Source organism: Halichoerus grypus, chromosome 14 (genome assembly GCF_964656455.1).
Source record: "Halichoerus grypus chromosome 14, mHalGry1.hap1.1, whole genome shotgun sequence".
NCBI lineage: Eukaryota > Metazoa > Chordata > Mammalia > Carnivora > Phocidae > Halichoerus > Halichoerus grypus.
Genome location: NC_135725.1, coordinates 5,050,842 through 5,068,139, shown reverse-complemented (window position 1 = coordinate 5,068,139; position 17,298 = coordinate 5,050,842). Strand labels below are relative to the sequence as shown.

At 40.3% G+C, this 17,298-nt stretch overlaps 1 protein-coding gene across 3 annotated transcripts in view; it reads right to left on the bottom strand.

Annotated features, from left to right (window-relative positions):
- The window catches only part of LOC118527586 (contactin-associated protein-like 3), a 180,533-nt gene that overhangs the window by 60,111 nt on the left and 103,124 nt on the right, over positions 1–17,298 (bottom strand). For all 3 annotated transcript variants that reach the window (XM_078062282.1, XM_078062284.1, XM_078062283.1), the window contains exon 10: positions 14,034–14,205. In XM_078062282.1, coding sequence (XP_077918408.1) covers positions 14,034–14,205 — 172 coding nt within the window. The remainder of the gene's footprint in view (positions 1–14,033; positions 14,206–17,298) is intronic.

The following is a 17,298-nucleotide window of genomic DNA, read 5'->3' as shown; positions in this document are numbered from 1 at the left end:
CAACCAACATCTTATCAATCCCTTTTTTAAAAAAAAACATTTTTATTTTTCATTTTTAAAGTCATATTCTATCCCTTCATAGTAGTTACCCGTATTTTTGGCATGTATATATAAGTTGTTCTCTCTTTAAAATCTTGAGATAGTTTCTTCTAACAGATCAAAATATATTCTAAATCTCTAGTGTATGGTTTTTTTTTACTCCCCTGCCTGATCACATTCTCTCCCTTTTTTCTTTTTTTTTTTAATCCTCTTCTTTCTTTTTTCAAACAACTTATCAAATCCTTTTTTAAAATTTTTTATAATTTCCATCTTTACAGTCATATTCCATCCCTTCATCATATCAACCCTTATTTTTGTACATATATAAGTTTTTCTTTCTCTAAAATTTTGGGAGGGACTTTCTTTTAACAGACCAAAATACACCCAAAATCTAGTGTGTGGCACTGATCTATAATCCAGCCTGATCATATTTGATCACATTCTGTTTTTGTTTTGTTTTGATTTGTTCTGCTTTTGTTTGTTTTTATCTTTATCTTTTTCTTTTTTCTTTTTTTCTTTCCTTTTCTTTTTTCTCTCTTTCCCTTTCTTTTCCCACTGCTTCAGGTCTTTTCTGATTTGTTTAGAGTATATTTTCTGGGGACGTTGTTACCCTGCTAGCATTTTGTTCTCTCATTAATCTATTCTCCTCTGCACAAAATGACAAGACGGAAAAAATCACCTCAACAAAAAGAACAAGAGGTAGTACCGACTGCCAGGGACCTACTCAATACGGACATTAGTACGATGTCAGATCTAGAGTTCAGAATCATCACTTTAAAGATACTAGCTGGGCTTGAAAAAAACATGGAAGTTATTAGAGAAACCCTTTCTGGAGAAGTAAAAGAACTAAAATCTAACCAAGTAGAAATCAAAAAGGCTATCAATGAGGTGCAATCAAATATGGGGGCGCTAACTGCTAGGATAAATGAGGCAGAAGAAAGAATCAGTGAGATAGAAGACCAAATGATGGAAAATAAAGAAGCTGAGAAAAAGAGAGATAAACAACTACTGGATCACGAGGGCAGAATTCGAGAGATAAACGATACCATAAGACGAAACAACATTAGAATAATTGGGATCCCAGAAGAAGAAGAAAGAGAGAGAGGGGCAGAAGGTATAATGGAGCAAATTATAGCAGAGAACTTCCCTAATTTGGGGAAGGAAACAGGCATCAAAATCCAGGAAGCACAGAGAACCCCTCTCAAAATCAATAAAAATAGGTCAACACCCCGACATCTAATAGTAAAACTTACGAGTCTCAGAGACAAAGAGAAAATCCTGAAAGCAGCTCGGGAGAAGAGATATGTAACCTACAATGGTAGAAACATTAGATTGGCAACAGACTTATCCACAGAGACCTGGCAGGCCAGAAAGGACTGGCAGGACATATTCAGAGCACTAAATGAGAAAAATATGCAGCCAAGAATACTATATCCAGCTAGGCTGTCATTGAAAATTGCAGGAGAGATAAAAAGCTTCCAGGACAAACAAAAACTAAAGGAATTTGCAAACACGAAACCAGCCCTACAAGAAATATTGAAAGGGGTCCTCTAAGCAAAGAGAGAGCCTAAAAGCAACATAGACCAGAAAGGAACACAAACAATATACAGTAACAGTCACTTTACAGGCAATACAATGGCACTGAATTCCTATCTTTCAATAGTTACCCTGAATGTAAATGGGCTAAATGCCCCAATCAAAAGACACAGGCTATCAGATTGGATTAAAAAACAAGACCCATCGATATGCTGTCTGCAAGAGACTCATTTTAGACCCAAAGACACACCCAGATTGAAAGTGAGGGGGTGGAAAACAATTTACCATGCTAATGGACACCAAAAGAAAGCTGGGGTGGCAATCCTTATATCAGACAAATTAGATTTTAAACCAAAGACTGTAATAAGAGATGAGGAAGGACACTATATCCTACTTAAAGGGTCTATCCAACAAGAAGATCTAACAATTGTAAATATCTATGCCCCTAACATGGGAGCAGCCAATTATATAGGTCAATTAATAACAAAAGCAAAGAAACACATCGACAACAATACAATAATAGTGGGGGACTTTAACACCCCCCTCACTGAAATGGACAGATCGTCTAAGCAAAAGATCAACAAGGAAATAAAGACTTTAAATGACACACTGGACCAAATGGACTTCACAGACATATTCAGAACATTCCATCCCAAAGCAATGGAATACACATTCTTCTCTAGTGCCCATGGAACATTCTCCAGAAGAGATCACATCCTAGGTCATAAATCAGGTCTCAACCGGTACCAGAAGATTGGGATCATCCCCTGCCTATTTTCAGACCACAATGCTTTGAAACTAGAACTCAATCACAAGAGGAAAGTCGGAAAGAACTCAAATACATGGAGGCTAAAGAGCATCCTACTGAAGAATGAATGGGTCAACCAGGAAATTAAAGAAGAATTAAAAAAATTCATGGAAACCAATGAAAATGAAAACACAACTATTCAAAATCTTTGGGATACAGCAAAGGCAGTCCTAAGAGGAAAGTATATAGCAATACAAGCCTTTCTCAAGAAACAAGAAAGGTCTCAAGTACACAACCTAACCCTCCACCTAAAGGAGCTGGAGAAAGAACAGCAAATAAAGCCTAAACCCAGCAGGAGAAGAGAAATCATAAAGATCAGAGCAGAAATCAATGAAATAGAAACCAAAAGAACAGTAGAACAGATCAACGAAACTAGGAGCTGGTTCTTTGAAAGAATTAACAAGATTGATAAGCCCCTGGCCAGACTTATCAAAAAGAAAAGAGAAATGACCCAAATCAACAAAATCATGAATGAAAGAGGAGAAATCACAACCAACACCAAAGAAATACAAACAATTATAAGAACATATTATGAGCAACTCTATGCCAGCAAATTCGATAACCTGGAAGTAATGGATGCATTCCTAGAGATGTATCAACTACCAAAATTGAACCAGGAAGACATAGAAAACCTGAACAGACCTATAACCACTAAGGAAACAGAAGCAGTCATCAAAAATCTCCCAAAACACAAAAGCCCAGGGCCAGATGGCTTCCCAGGGGAATTCTACCAAACATTTCAAGAAGAATTAATACCTATCCTTCTGAAACTGTTCCAAAAAATAGAAATGGAAGGAAAACTTCCAAACTCATTTTATGAGGCCACCATTACCTTGATCCCAAAACCAGACAAAGACCCCATCAAAAAGGAGAATTACAGACCAATATCCCTGATGAACATGGATGCAAAAATTCTCACCAAAATACTAGCCAATAGGATCCAACAGTACATTAAAAGGATTATTCACCACGACCAAGTGGGATTTATCCCTGGGCTGCAAGGTTGGTTCAACATCCGCAAATCAATCAACGTGATACAATACATTAACAAAAGAAAGAACAAGAATCATATGATCCTCTCAATAGATGCAGAAAAAGCATTTGACAAAGTACAGCATCCTTTCTTGATCAAAACTCTTCAGAGTATAGGGATAGAGGGTACATACCTCAATATCATAAAAGCCATCTATGAAAAACCTACAGCGAATATCATTCTCAATGGGGAAAAACTGAGAGCTTTCCCCCTAAGGTCAGGAACGCGGCAGGGATGTCCACTATCACCACTGCTATTCAACATAGTATTGGAAGTCCTAGCCACAGCAATCAGACAACAAAAAGAAATCAAAGGCATCCAAATTGGCAAAGAAGAAGTCAAACTCTCACTCTTTGCAGATGATATGATACTTTATGTGGAAAATCCTAAAGACTCCACCCCAAAACTGCTAGAACTCATACAGGAATTCAGTCAAGTGGCAGGATATAAAATCAATGCACAGAAGTCAGTGGCATTCCTATACACCAACAACAAGTCAGAAGAAAGAGAAATTAAGGAGTCGATCCCATTTACAATTGCACCCAAAACCATAAGATACCTAGGAATAAATCTAACCAAAGAGGCAAAGGATCTGTACTCAGAAAACTATAAAATACTCATGAAAGAAATTGAGGAAGACACAAAGAAATGGAAAAACGTTCCATGCTTATGGATTGGAAGAACAAATATTGTGAAGATGTCAATCCTACCTAGAGCAATCTACACATTCAATGCAATCCCCATCAAAATACCATCCACTTTCTTCAAAGAAATGGAACAAATAATCCTAAAATTTGTATGGAACCAGAAAAGACCCCGCATAGCCACAGGAATGTTGAAAAAGAAAAGCAAAGCTGGCGGCATCACAATTCCGGACTTCCAGCTCTATTACAAAGCTGTCATCATCAAGACAGTATGGTACTGGCACAAAAACAGACACATAGATCAATGGAACAGAATAGAGAGCCCAGAAATGGACCCTCAACTCTATGGTCAACTAATCTTTGACAAAGCAGGGAAGAATGTCCAATGGAAAAAAGACAGTCTCTTCAACAAATGGTGTTGGGAAAATTGGACAGCCACATGCAGAAGAATGAAACTGGACCATTTCCTTACACCACACACAAAAATAGACTCCAAATGGTTGAAAGACCTCAATGTGAGACAGGAGTCCATCAAAATCCTAAAGGAGAACACAGGCAGCAACCTCTTCGACCTCAGCCGCAGCAACTTCTTCCTAGAAACATCGCCAAAGGCAAGGGAAGCAAGGGCAAAAATGAACTATTGGGACTTCATCAAGATAAAAAGCTTTTGCAAAGCAAAGGAAACAGTCAACAAAACCAAAAGACAACCGACAGAATGGGAGAAGATATTTGCAAATGACATATCAGATAAAGGGCTAGTATCCAAAATCTATAAAGAACTCATCAAACTCAACACCAAAAGAACAAAGAATCCAATCAAGAAATGGGCAGAAGACATGAACAGACATTTTTCCAAAGAAGACATCCAAATGGCCAACAGACACATGAAAAAGTGTTCAATATCGCTCGGCATCAGGGAAATCCAAATCAAAACCTCAATGAGATACCACCTCACACCAGTCAGAATGGCTAAAATGAACAAGTCAGGAAATGACAGATGTTGGCGGGGATGTGGAGAAAGGGGAACCCTCCTACACTGTTGGTGGGAATGCAAGCTGGTGCAGCCACTCTGGAAAACAGTATGGAGGTTCCTCAAAAAGTTGAAAATAGAGCTACCATATGATCCAGCAATTGCACTACTGAGTATTTACCCCAAAGATACAAAAGTAGGGACCCGAAAGGCTACGTGCACCCCGATGTTTATAGCAGCAATGTCCACAATAGCCAAACTGTGGAAAGAGCCAAGATGTCTATCAACAGATGAATGGATAAAGAAGATGTGGTATATATATACAATGGAATATTATGCAGCCATCAAAAGGAATAAGATCTTGCCATTTGCAACGACGTGGATGGAACTGGAGGGTATTATGCTGAGTGAAATAAGTCAAACAGAGAAAGACATGTATCATATGACCTCACTGATATGAGGAATTCTTAATCTCAGGAAACAAACTGAGGGTTGCTGGAGTGGGGGGTGGGGTGGGAGGGATGGGGTGACTGGGTGATGGACACTGGGGAGGGTATGTGTTCTGGTAAGCGCTGTGAATTGTGCAAGACTGTTGAATCTCAGATCTGTACCTCTGAAACAAATAATGCAATATATGTTAAGAAAGAAAAAAAGAAGAAGAAGAATGTAGCAGGAGGGGAAGAATGAAGGGGGGGAAATCAGAGGGGAAGAAGAACCATGAGAGACAATGGACTCTGAAAAACAAACTGAGGGTTCTAGAGGGGAGGGGGGTGGGAGGATGGGTTAGCCTGATGATGGGTATTGAGGAGGGCACGTTCTGCATGGAGCACTGGGTGTTATGCACAAACAATGAATCATGGAACACTATATCTAAAACTAATGATGTAATGTATGGGGATTAACATAACAATAAAATTTAAAAAAAAAAAAAAAAAAAGAAACCCACCAGATGCTACCAATTGTCCTGTATTGGCAGCAGATAAATTTTCTACACATTGCATTACATCAAAAAATGTGTTTGCTTTTTCACAAATAAGGCAAGATTGGTTTCACCCATGATCAGAGACACGAAGTGCTAGCAATGGCCACAGGCGGCCAGCCACACCTGTTCCCCTCCCTGCCTCCATGTCCTTGCAGTGGGACCTGCAGATCCTTCCACTGAGAGGCATAGCCTACTTCAGCCTGGGTTGGGCATGGGACCTGCTCTGACAAATGGGGCATTAGCAAACTGATACATCAGAGGCTAGAAGAGTGTTTGGGAAGTGAAAGACCTATACCCAGAAAACGGTAATATATTGATGAGAGAAACCAGAGATGACACAAACCAATAGGAAGACATGCTATGCTCTTGGATTGGAAGAATTAGTATTGTTACAATGTCCATCCTACCCAAAGCAATCTACCTGTTGGATGCAGTCCCTATCAAAATGCCAGTAGTACTTTTCACAGAACTAGAACAAAAACATCCTAAAATTTGTACGGAACCACAAAAGACCCTGAATAGTCAAAAAATCTTGAGAAAGAAGAACAAAGCTGGAGGTATAAGTCTAGATTTCAAACTATACTACAAAGCTATAGTAACCAAAACAGTATGGTACTGGCACAAAAACAGACACAGAGATCAATGGAATAGAAATGAGAGTGCAGAAATAAATCCACAATCATATGATCAATTAATCTATGGCAAAGGAGGCAAAAACATACAATGGTGAAAAGACAGTCTCCTCAATAAATGTTGGGAAAACTGGACAGGCATGTGCCAAAATGAAACTGGACCACTGTCTTATACCATACACAAAAATAAACTCAAAATGGATTAAAGACCTAAATTTGAGACCTAAAACCATAAAACTCCTAGAAGCAAACATAGGCAGCAAACCCTTGCACATCAACCTTAGCAATATTTTTCCTAGACATGTCTTCTCAGGCAAGGGAAACAAAAGCAAAAATAAACTCCTGGGACTATATCAAACTAAAAAACTTTTTCACAGTGAAGGAAACCATCAACAAAACAAAAAGGCAACCTTTTGAATGGGAGAGGATATTTGCCAATGATATATCTGATAAGAGCTTACTAACCAAAATATATAAAGAATTGATACAACTCAACATCACAAAAACAAATAACAAATTAAAAAATGAGCACTGAATCTGAACAGACGTTTGCCCAAGAAGACATCCAGATGGCCAACAGACACATGAAAAGATGCTCATCACTCAGCATCAGGGAAATGCAGATCAAAACTACAATGAGATATTATCTCACTCCACTCAGAATGGCTAGAATCAAAATGACAAGAAATAACAAGTGTTAGGGAGAATGTGGTGAAAAGGGAACCCTTGTGCAATGTTGGTGGGAATGTAAATTGGTGTATCAACTATGGAAACAGTATGGAAGCTCCCCAAAAAGTAAAAATAGAAATAACGTATGATCCAGTAATTTCACTTCTGGGTATTTATCCAAGGAAAACAAAAACATGAATTCAAAAGGATATATGCACCCCTATGTTTATTGCAAGCATTATTTACAATAGTCAATACATGGAAGCAACCTAAGTATTCATCAATAGGTGAATGGATAAGGAAGATGTGACATATATACACAATGGTATATTACTCAGCCATAAAAAAATGAAATCTTGCTATTTGATACAACATGGAAGGACCTAGAAGGTATTATGCTAAGTGAAATAAGTCAGATGGAGAAAGACAAATACCATATTATTTCACTCGTATTTCGAATCTAAAAAAAAAAACAAACTAAACAAACAAATGAGCAAACAAAAGACAATGAAAAAAAGAAACAGACTCATAAATATGAGAGCAAACTAGTGGTTGCCAGATGATGGGGGAGGGGAGAAGGGCAAAATATGTGAAGGGGCTTAAGAGATACAAACTTCCAGTTATAAAATAAATGACAGGGATGGAAAATACAGCATAGAGAATATAGTCAATAATATTGTAATAACTTTGTATGGTGACACATGGTAACTACACTTTTCAGGGTGAGTGTTTCATAATGCATGTAATGGCTCAATCACGTTGTACACCTCAAACTAATATAATACAAGACTGTTGAATCACAGACCTGTACCTCTGAAACAAATAATACATTCTATGTTAAAAAAAAAAAAAAAGAAGACGAAGAAGATAGCAGGAAGGGAAAAATGAAGGGGGGGAAATCGGAGGGGGAGATGAACCATGAGAGACGATGGACTCTGAAAAACAAACTGAGGGTTCTGGAGGGGAGGGGGGTGGGGGAATGGGTTAGCCTGGTGATGGGTATTAAAGAGGGCACGTTCTGCATGGAGCACTGGGTGTTATACACAAACAATGAATCATGGAGCACTACATCAAAAACTAATGATGTAATGTATGGGGATTAACATAACATAATAAAAAACAAACAAACAAAACTAATATAATACATCAACTGTATTTCAATTAAAAACTAAAAAAATTTAAGAAGTTAACTCAAGTTAGATCATAGACCTAAATGTAAAATACCAAACTGTTAAACTCCCAGAAGATAATGCGGGAGAAAATCTAGCTGACCTTGGGTGTGGTGATGACTTTTCAGATATGGTCTAGGAAAGAAAAAATAGATGATTTGGACTTCATTAAAATTTAAAACTTAAGGGAATGAGAAAGAAACCACAGACTAGGAGATAGTCTTTGCAAAACACATATTTGACACAGGATGGATATCTAAAATATAGGTAAAACTCTTTTAAAATTCAACAATAAGGGCAATGAACAACCAATTAAAAACTAGGTCAAAAGAGTCAAAAGATCTGAACAGACGCCTTCCAAAAGAAGATAACAAGATGGAAAACACACATATGAAAACATGCCAGACATCATTAGTCATTAGGAAAGTGAAAATCAAGCCCACAACAAGATGCCACTTCACACCCACTAGGGTGGCTATAATCAAAAAGACATAATAACAGCTCTTGGCAGGGATGAGGAGGATTTGGGCCCTTCTACATCACTGTTTGAGAATGTAAAACGGTACTTTGGAAATCAATCTGGAAATTCCTCAGACAGTGAAACACAGAGTCACCACTGACCCCGCAATTCTGCTCCTAGGTATATGCCCAAGAGAACTGAAAACACAAGTCCGCACAAAAACCTGTACATTAATATTCATATCAGCATTATTCATAAGAGTCAAAAAGTAGAAATAACCTAAATGTCCATCAAGTGAGGAAGGATAAAACAAATTTGTTATATCCTTACAAAGGAATGTTATTCATCACAGCTTTGTCAATGATGTCGAAAAGAAGACCCACATGAATTTAAAGGAAGATTACCTAGGTCCCCACAAGCCACACGGCCTCTCTTGCTATATAGTTAAAGCTCTCAATATAGTCCCTCAAAAGCCTCATACAATTACAGGAGCTATGTAATTACTCATTATCCTCTGGAGCTCAATGCCTCTTTCTCTCAAGGAGTCAAAGGAATGGGTAACTTTGGGTTACTTCTACTCTATACACAGTTAGCACTCCTTTGCTGTTTGGGAGAAAGATGCTGGAAATGAGCCCAATTTCTTTCAAAGGACACACATAAACACTCTCCTGCTAGGTCTTCTGGCATTTGAGTGGAAGACACCTGATTCTATGCCAAGAACTAGAAGGTGCGCTTCTTGGGAAAATAGAAGGATGTCTCTTCACCTCCAAGGATTAGAGGGCAGGTCAGTCTGCATCCAGGCCCTTCCCTTAAGGACTGTTGTCCCATGTCCTTCGCCTATTTAGGACAGTTTCCTCGACTACACACCTGAGGTCGGCTTTCTTACCCCAAACCTCCTGCTTTCCTGGCAGGACTCAGCATGCACAAGGAAGACCAGAGAGAGGTACCAGCTGTAGTAAGAAAACTAAAACGGCAGCACACTCCCACACCAGCGCGTATCTTAACCTGACTTGAACACTGCTCCACTGCCAAAGACCTGGGGTTGGTGGGAACCACAAGTCCAGCGTGCTGGCTGTGCTTACAAGCAGATGAGGTGAGCTTAGTCTGTACCAGTTTCTTTGGGAAGGGAGGTTATGAACCCTACACACCGTGCATGGACCAAGTCCCTTCCAGATTTAGGGAAGATGCCGGCCAGAGTTGATGCGGAGGAGGCCAATCAGGATTGGAATAGTGCTTAACACCCTGGCCTCTAAAAGACTGCAAAGAGAACAGACATTAGCCTAGAGGCGAGCCAATTCAGGAAATTCACTGAGTACTTGTCAGAATATGGGGGTAAAGCATGCCTAGACTTAGAGCAGGAAAGATGAAGATTCATGGTGGAAATCTGGGTGGGACAGAGGACACTGGTGACGCATTTGGTGAATGGGCAAGGGTCTCGTTCCTGAAAGATGGAACAGAAGCAGGATCCTCTTCTCTACAGTGAGAAAGAGATCCCTGCTTTGAGATGGAGACTTCAATAGATGTCACCTTTAAGATTCTTCTCAACTTTAGGATTTTGTACTTCTATGATTCTCAAAATATCTTAAGATTTAATAACTAAACCTCTTGACTCTGTGCCTCCCAAAATCGTGCTTCTCCTCCATCACTATTCCACTGAGTGGTGATACCACCCTTTATCCAGCTGTCCGAGCCAGAACCTGAGGGTCATCCTGACAGGTCCCTCTCCATCCCCCCATAGCCACGCAGCTCTTCAGCTTGTGATTCTATCCACCAAACACCGTGTACATCATCTATGTTTTTCTCTTCCCTACTTCAGTCAATCATCCTTTCTCACATGGGTAGGCAGCCCTTTACCTGGCCTCCCGGTCACACACCCTCTCTCTGCGGTCCACACCCAAATCATCTTCCCCTGTGGGCAGTATTGTTTAACTGTGCAAGTGGCTTCCTAGCACAAAGCCCTCAGTGATTTCCCAGGGAACCTTAGATCAATGTCCAGATTTTGAGTTGGCCACCAGGCCTCTGTGGTGTAGCCCCTGCCCAGCCAGGCAGCCCCATCTCTCGCCAGCCCCTGCTCCTCGCCCTCAGACTCCCAATTTCTACAGTAGCCATGCTCAAACAGGCAGACTCATGGCTGCACTTTGGCTTGGGCACATGGCTGTACCTTCACTGGATGTCCAGCCTCTCTCACTTGACTGACGGATCCACCTTCCACCCCAGTGTAGGTGTCCCTCCCTCCTCTCTGACAGCCTGCCTCATCCTCGCACATGTCTCCACAACCCCCCACAACTTCCTACTAATCTCTAAAAACCAACACATATAGTGCATGATGTTGCCTTTAGCATCTAGAAGATTAACGCTGGCCAAAGTCCACGGAAGTGGGAAAAGTGGCCCCATTGGTATAGTCCATGCCTAGAGGTGTTCAAGATGGCATTCCTGTGATCTTAAAAGAAACCTGGAAAGGACCGTGTAACCTGAGTTATATGACATGAAATCCTAATGTCCAAAACACAACTGGTGTAAGACACGGTCCCTCCTCACAGGAACCTTGTCCTTGAAGCCTTGTCCCCAAGAATCCACCACTGTCCCCATGTCATGGGAGCCTCGGGAGGACAGAGCACCATGTACATGAGTCTTTGTGTGGCTCAGGAAGGTCTCCTATATCCCCAGCAGATTTCAAACATCTTTTCATAACCTGCTGTGCCGTTGGGCCAGGAATGCTATTATGCATCATGAATTATTAACTCCTATGCCTGATGGATAAGAGTTACAAAATCACCTGCATTTTAATAATAAATCTCAGCTTCACCTGAGCACACCATGACTTGCTCTGGACAGGCTGGTGGATGGCTGGGCTCTGGACAGGCTGGTGGATAGCTGGGCTCAGCACAGAGCACCCGGCAAGAGCCTGGCCATGGATGGCTGCTTTGTCGTATTTTTTACCTGAATCTATTTCATGGTGCATTGAACATGGAGGTGGTAGGTACGGCCTGAAGCACTAAGGAAGAATGAACATTTCTAGTAGTGGAGAATAAGGACATGTTTTCAGATGTTAAGCCATAAAAACTATAAAAAATTCCAATTATTGACTATATCAGCCAAAGTGCCGATAGCTCTTTTCATACCCACTTACAGCATTGCCATGAACCTCAATTTCTGCTTTGAGCGGAGAAGGTAACTTAATACCCTGGATCCCAGAGGTCTCCATCCATTGTTGGTACATATTTCTAAAAATCATTTTTAGGTGTGATATGGAAAACCTTTCTATTTTGGTGATATATATATAAATATATCATATATATATACACACACACATATGCATACTTTGCTGTTGGTTTTTCATTTTGTTTTGTTTTTGGCTAAAAGACCTTTATGCACAAAGGGGCAACACGCGTTTCTTATGTAAGAGAAATATTGTGATTACATCATATTTTGTGAGGAAATTCCCTGGGCACTTAAGTAACATCCTGTGAGCTTCACCACTGAATTGACAACCTGGCCCCTGACCCCTGACCCCTGACCCCTGACTCTCCTGAGCCACTGATGGCCATTCCCATGGGTGAGGGCTATACCCTATCTGCAAGCAAATATTTTTGAACCCCCTCCCAATACCAAGATTCAGGATTTCAGAGCTGGCTGAAGTTATAACTTAGAGATGAAGCCAGTTTCTATGCCAGCATACATTTCAAAATCTGAAAATTAGGATTCAGAGTTTTTGCCTAATTCTTTGAATCTCTTTTCTCCCCTACAAATGAATAGAATGTAAACTATACACATGAACATCTGCATTAAAGAAATCCCAAGTTCTTATGAGTTAATATTTTAAGTACTGGAATTTATGGTTTTCTAACACACTGCCAAATTGCAATGCAACTTGTAGTTTATTGGACACAACATGGAATTCCAATTAGTGTTAAACTGGGAATAGATTTACTGCACAAAGCACTTTGCAAAGCATGAACTTTGAAGAGGGTGGCCACGCACGGACGTGGGAGGGTGTCTGGAGTGTGTTCGTTTATTCAACAGGAACATAAGGCAGTCCTACTTCAGGAAGGTCAAACATAGAAGGCACAGAAAAAAATTTAATGTGTTAAAGCTAAGCCATCCCTTTTAGCCAGAAAAACTGAAAGTCAGATAGCATGACAAACAAGACAATTTGAATAAAGTTGCAATGCTTAAGGATATTAACATGCTAGTGTTTCAAAGCTTCTCTCTTTTTTTATTGAGGTATAATTGCCTTATAACATTATATTAGTTTCAGGTGTACAAGAGAATGATGAGAATGCTTCCATAGCTGTATATATTGGGATATGATCACCACAGTAAGTCTAGCACCACACATAGTCACAAAATTTTTTTTTCTTGTGATGAGGACTTTCAAGATCTACTCTCTCAGCAACTTTCAGATACGCAGAACAGTATTAACTCAAGTCGTTACGCTGTGCATTACACCCCCACGACTTACTTATTTCATAACTGGAAGCCTGTGTCTTTTGTTCACCCATTACCTCCTTCACTGAACTGGTACAGTGCTCAGGATATGGTAACCGGGTTCCTTCCATTCTTTGTTGTGTTTACGTGACCAGAAATCCCCAAAGGCTCGACCTTTCCAGGAGGAAGAGTTACTTTTCATTTTCCACGTAGATAAGGGAGCATGGGGTGCATCCCGATGACCACATGTACCTTTTAACTTACTGGTCCTCGAGATGATTCCTCATCTCTTTAGAACATTCTAATCTGTTTTGTGCAGTAGAAGAGTTTTTAAAAGTATTTATACTCATAGTATTTACACCCATCAATAATTACAGCACCATGAATAGGATCCTGTAAAAACTAAGTAGCTTGGGGACATACACAAGGAAAATTCATGACAGTGAGTCTTCTAAGAAAATATCATTTGAAAGGAGCAATTGTTTAAAATTAAAGATTGTCATTTTCTTGTTTTCAATTAATTATAACTTTTCCATACGGATTGGATATCTTGAAGAAAGAAGGGGCTAGAAGGAGGTGCTCTCTCTCAGCGGTTCATTTGTTTTTAACCTACTATCAAAAAATTGAAATCAAGAATGCTAAAATGACATGGGATGGCTTTACCTGTCCGTGAGACCGCAGGTGTCTATCTGGAGGTCACGGAAACTCCCCAGCGCCCCCTGCTGTACTGTGATGGGGTCCACCGCCTTGTCGCCAATGGAGATGAGCCTCAGGCAGCCCTGAAACCCGGCCAGGGGACCTCCACATCCAGGGCCAGAGCTGCTGTTGGGACAGCCTGAATGAACATGGAGACACACAAAGGAGAAAGTCAACAGTCGGGGCCAAAATAGTGCACAGATTTTGTACATGCAAGTTTGCTGCCTCCTGCTGTTTGCAGACGCCTGAGGATTATTAGGCTTCCTACACGCGTTGCAAGGCTCATGCTCCTCATGGCGGGGGGCGGTGGACGGCTGAGAACAGACGTTACTGGTTTTGGTAAAGCACAGAAATAACAACTGGAGCCAGGCTTATGGACAGATGAGCCAAAGGTAGGATGTAAAATCCTATCAGTAGAGTCAAGGCCCATTTAATTTAAGCAGAATTTGATTTCTCTTTTGAAAGCGCCCAGAATAAATCACTCCTTTTAGCATGATATTAAACTATATGAACTAAAGGCTATGGGACAACAGAATCAGAAAAAAAAAATCACAGGCCTAATAGGACTTGCGAAATTTAAAATGCTTGAGAAATAATTATGTATGTGAAATTTCTACTCTCTCTGTGCGTGTGTGTGCATGCACGAGCATAGTTAGAACAATGTTTGATTAAAAATGGTCAAAGACATCTAAGAACAATTTATACGTACATTTCCAGTTGTTTCTGAATGAGGCATTTTAGTCAAATACCTTTTAACATTAACACGCACACAAAATTAACAAGTATCTCAATGATATGGCACTGAAAATAATGGAGGAAAATTAGCATATGGACTATTCCATGCAAAAAGAAATGGGCTTTGATCGTTTTCAATAATAAGAGTTAAATTTTTACAAGTTCTGCTGCATTCACTAATTGGCTTGCTGTAAATTACTGTTAAATTAATTAAGGAAAGAAGCCATCAGACCGAGGTGACTCACCAAAAGCTTTAATGGCCTAGGAGAGCAAACCAGAATCTGAGCCTGTAAATGCCTCAAGGTTCTGAAATCGGAACCTAAGGACAGCCAACCTCAGACAGCCCACCAGGCTTTAAGCTATAGCCAATCAATAATTTCCTCTCTTTGTTTCCACACCTTCTCTATATAAGTCCTTCCCCTGGCTCCTGTCCACAGAGCACCCCTAACCACTTCTACTTTGGTGTTGTGTGATTTGAATCAATGTTTGCTCAAACATACCCTTAAAAATTTTAATATGCCTCAGGTTATCTTTTACCATTAAAACCACAATTCCTGGACAGTGGTTTTATTTTATTCCCCTGGGTTTCCCAAGAAGACAATCCTATTGTAACAATGATGAGCAAGGACACAGCTTTGAAATCAAAGTCAAAGCCGACTGGGTTCAGAACCACCTCCTTCCCCACGTGTGGGGCCAGCAGGGTGGAGTGTGCTCTCCCACCCTCCACTGAGTTGCCCTCTGAAGCAATCACAGGTTCTTTGATTTGAGCACGGCAAAGTTCCCCCTGTACAGGAGGAAAGTAAACGCTCCCGAAAGAGAACGCTGTCACTGTAAATGCTTTGGTAAAAGGCCACAATTGGAGGAAATCTATAGACTCAGCCTAGTCTCCATTACACACATGCCCCTCATTTTTGGGCCTGAGGCTGAGGTTCTCCCCAGGAACTGCCCTGGCTGTGGGGAGCTGAGTCTCGCAGAGTGGTATGACTGGTGCCCACGGATGCAATGGAGTGCTCAGCGACCCACATCCTCAACTGGGACGTCCCTGAGGGGCAAAGCTCCTTCAGAGCCTGCGTGGGATCTTCTGAGGCTTCTGTTGCAACGGCATCACACCTCACCTTGTCTCTGTTCAACCTAGCTGCTCTCTCACCCCCCACCGGGGTTTTTTTCTGAGAACTAACCTCACTAAGCCACGGTACACAAATCTCCCAAGCAGAGAGCCAGCTTCCTGGGGAACCTACCTGCAGCAATGTGGGGTAAAATCACAAAGCATTCACTTAATTGAATACTTTATTTTCACATGCAAACATGAAAATGCACAGCATTTATTAATAATTAATATTGTTTTGATTCCAAGAAATTGTGAAGTAAATTTTATGCTTCCTGGGAAACTTCTTTATTTTATTTATTCTTTGCCTTATACAATTATGTCTCATTGACATAATTTCCAGGAAAATGTCTTCTTCTAACTTGTTGGATACAAAGTCATAACGATTCATCTTTTAAAAAAAATCATTAAAAAATCATTTTCCAATCATTTAAATATTAAGGAAGTTTTTGTTAATATTTACAGCCTGGGGTTTGAGGTTATTTGATAAGGCTCTAATTTTTTTAAATGAAATGAAATCAGTAATTTCTTTCTTTTTTTAAAAAAAGATTCATTTATTTATGTGAGAGAAAGAAAGAGAGAGACAGTGACAGCATGAGGGGAGGAGGGGCAGAGGGAGAGAAACTCAAGCACGGAGCCCGACGCAGGGCTTGATCCCAGGACCCTGAGATCATGACCTGAGCTGAAATCAAGAGACAGATGCTTAACTAAGCCACGCAGGAGCCCCTGGAATCAGTAATTTCATAAAGATTTTACTCATTATACTTATATGTTTTTCATGCCCCTCTCTTTGAACTTTTGTTGTGAGGCTCACTGGTGCACCTTCGAAGGGTGGGGACTAAAGACAGAGCCTCCTCTTGTTCTCGCCCAACAGCTGCTAGCTTGCTGCCTAAGAATTTCCACAAAATGCATGTAGTCCATCTTTCTTCTGCTCTCAGTGACTGAGGCTTGGATGCTTTGTATTCCTGACAAATATAAACCAAAACCAGCCAAGGCTGCATCAGTTAAACCCACTGTTGAGCACAGTGGAAACCCATAAATTAGCCTCATAGAGGCTTTGACACTTCAAATGTAATGTTACATCATAAAGAACTGCCTAACTCTCCAGTTTCCCTTTACTTTTTCCTTGTTTTATGTGAAAATATGCACATTTCAGTTTGTAAAAGAATTTCTGAAAGGTTGGATATATTTGGATGACACCTGGTTTATCTTTGAATCCTATTTATAGGTGACTTCTACTTACAGTGCTTAGGAACTGAGAACATTAGGATAAAGGATCAGAAACATTAAATCAATAAACCTTTCTTTTCTCCAGATCACAAACTTCAAACTCATCTAAAATACAATGCAGTATCTGGGGCGCCTGGGTGGCTCAGTCAGTTGGCATCCAAC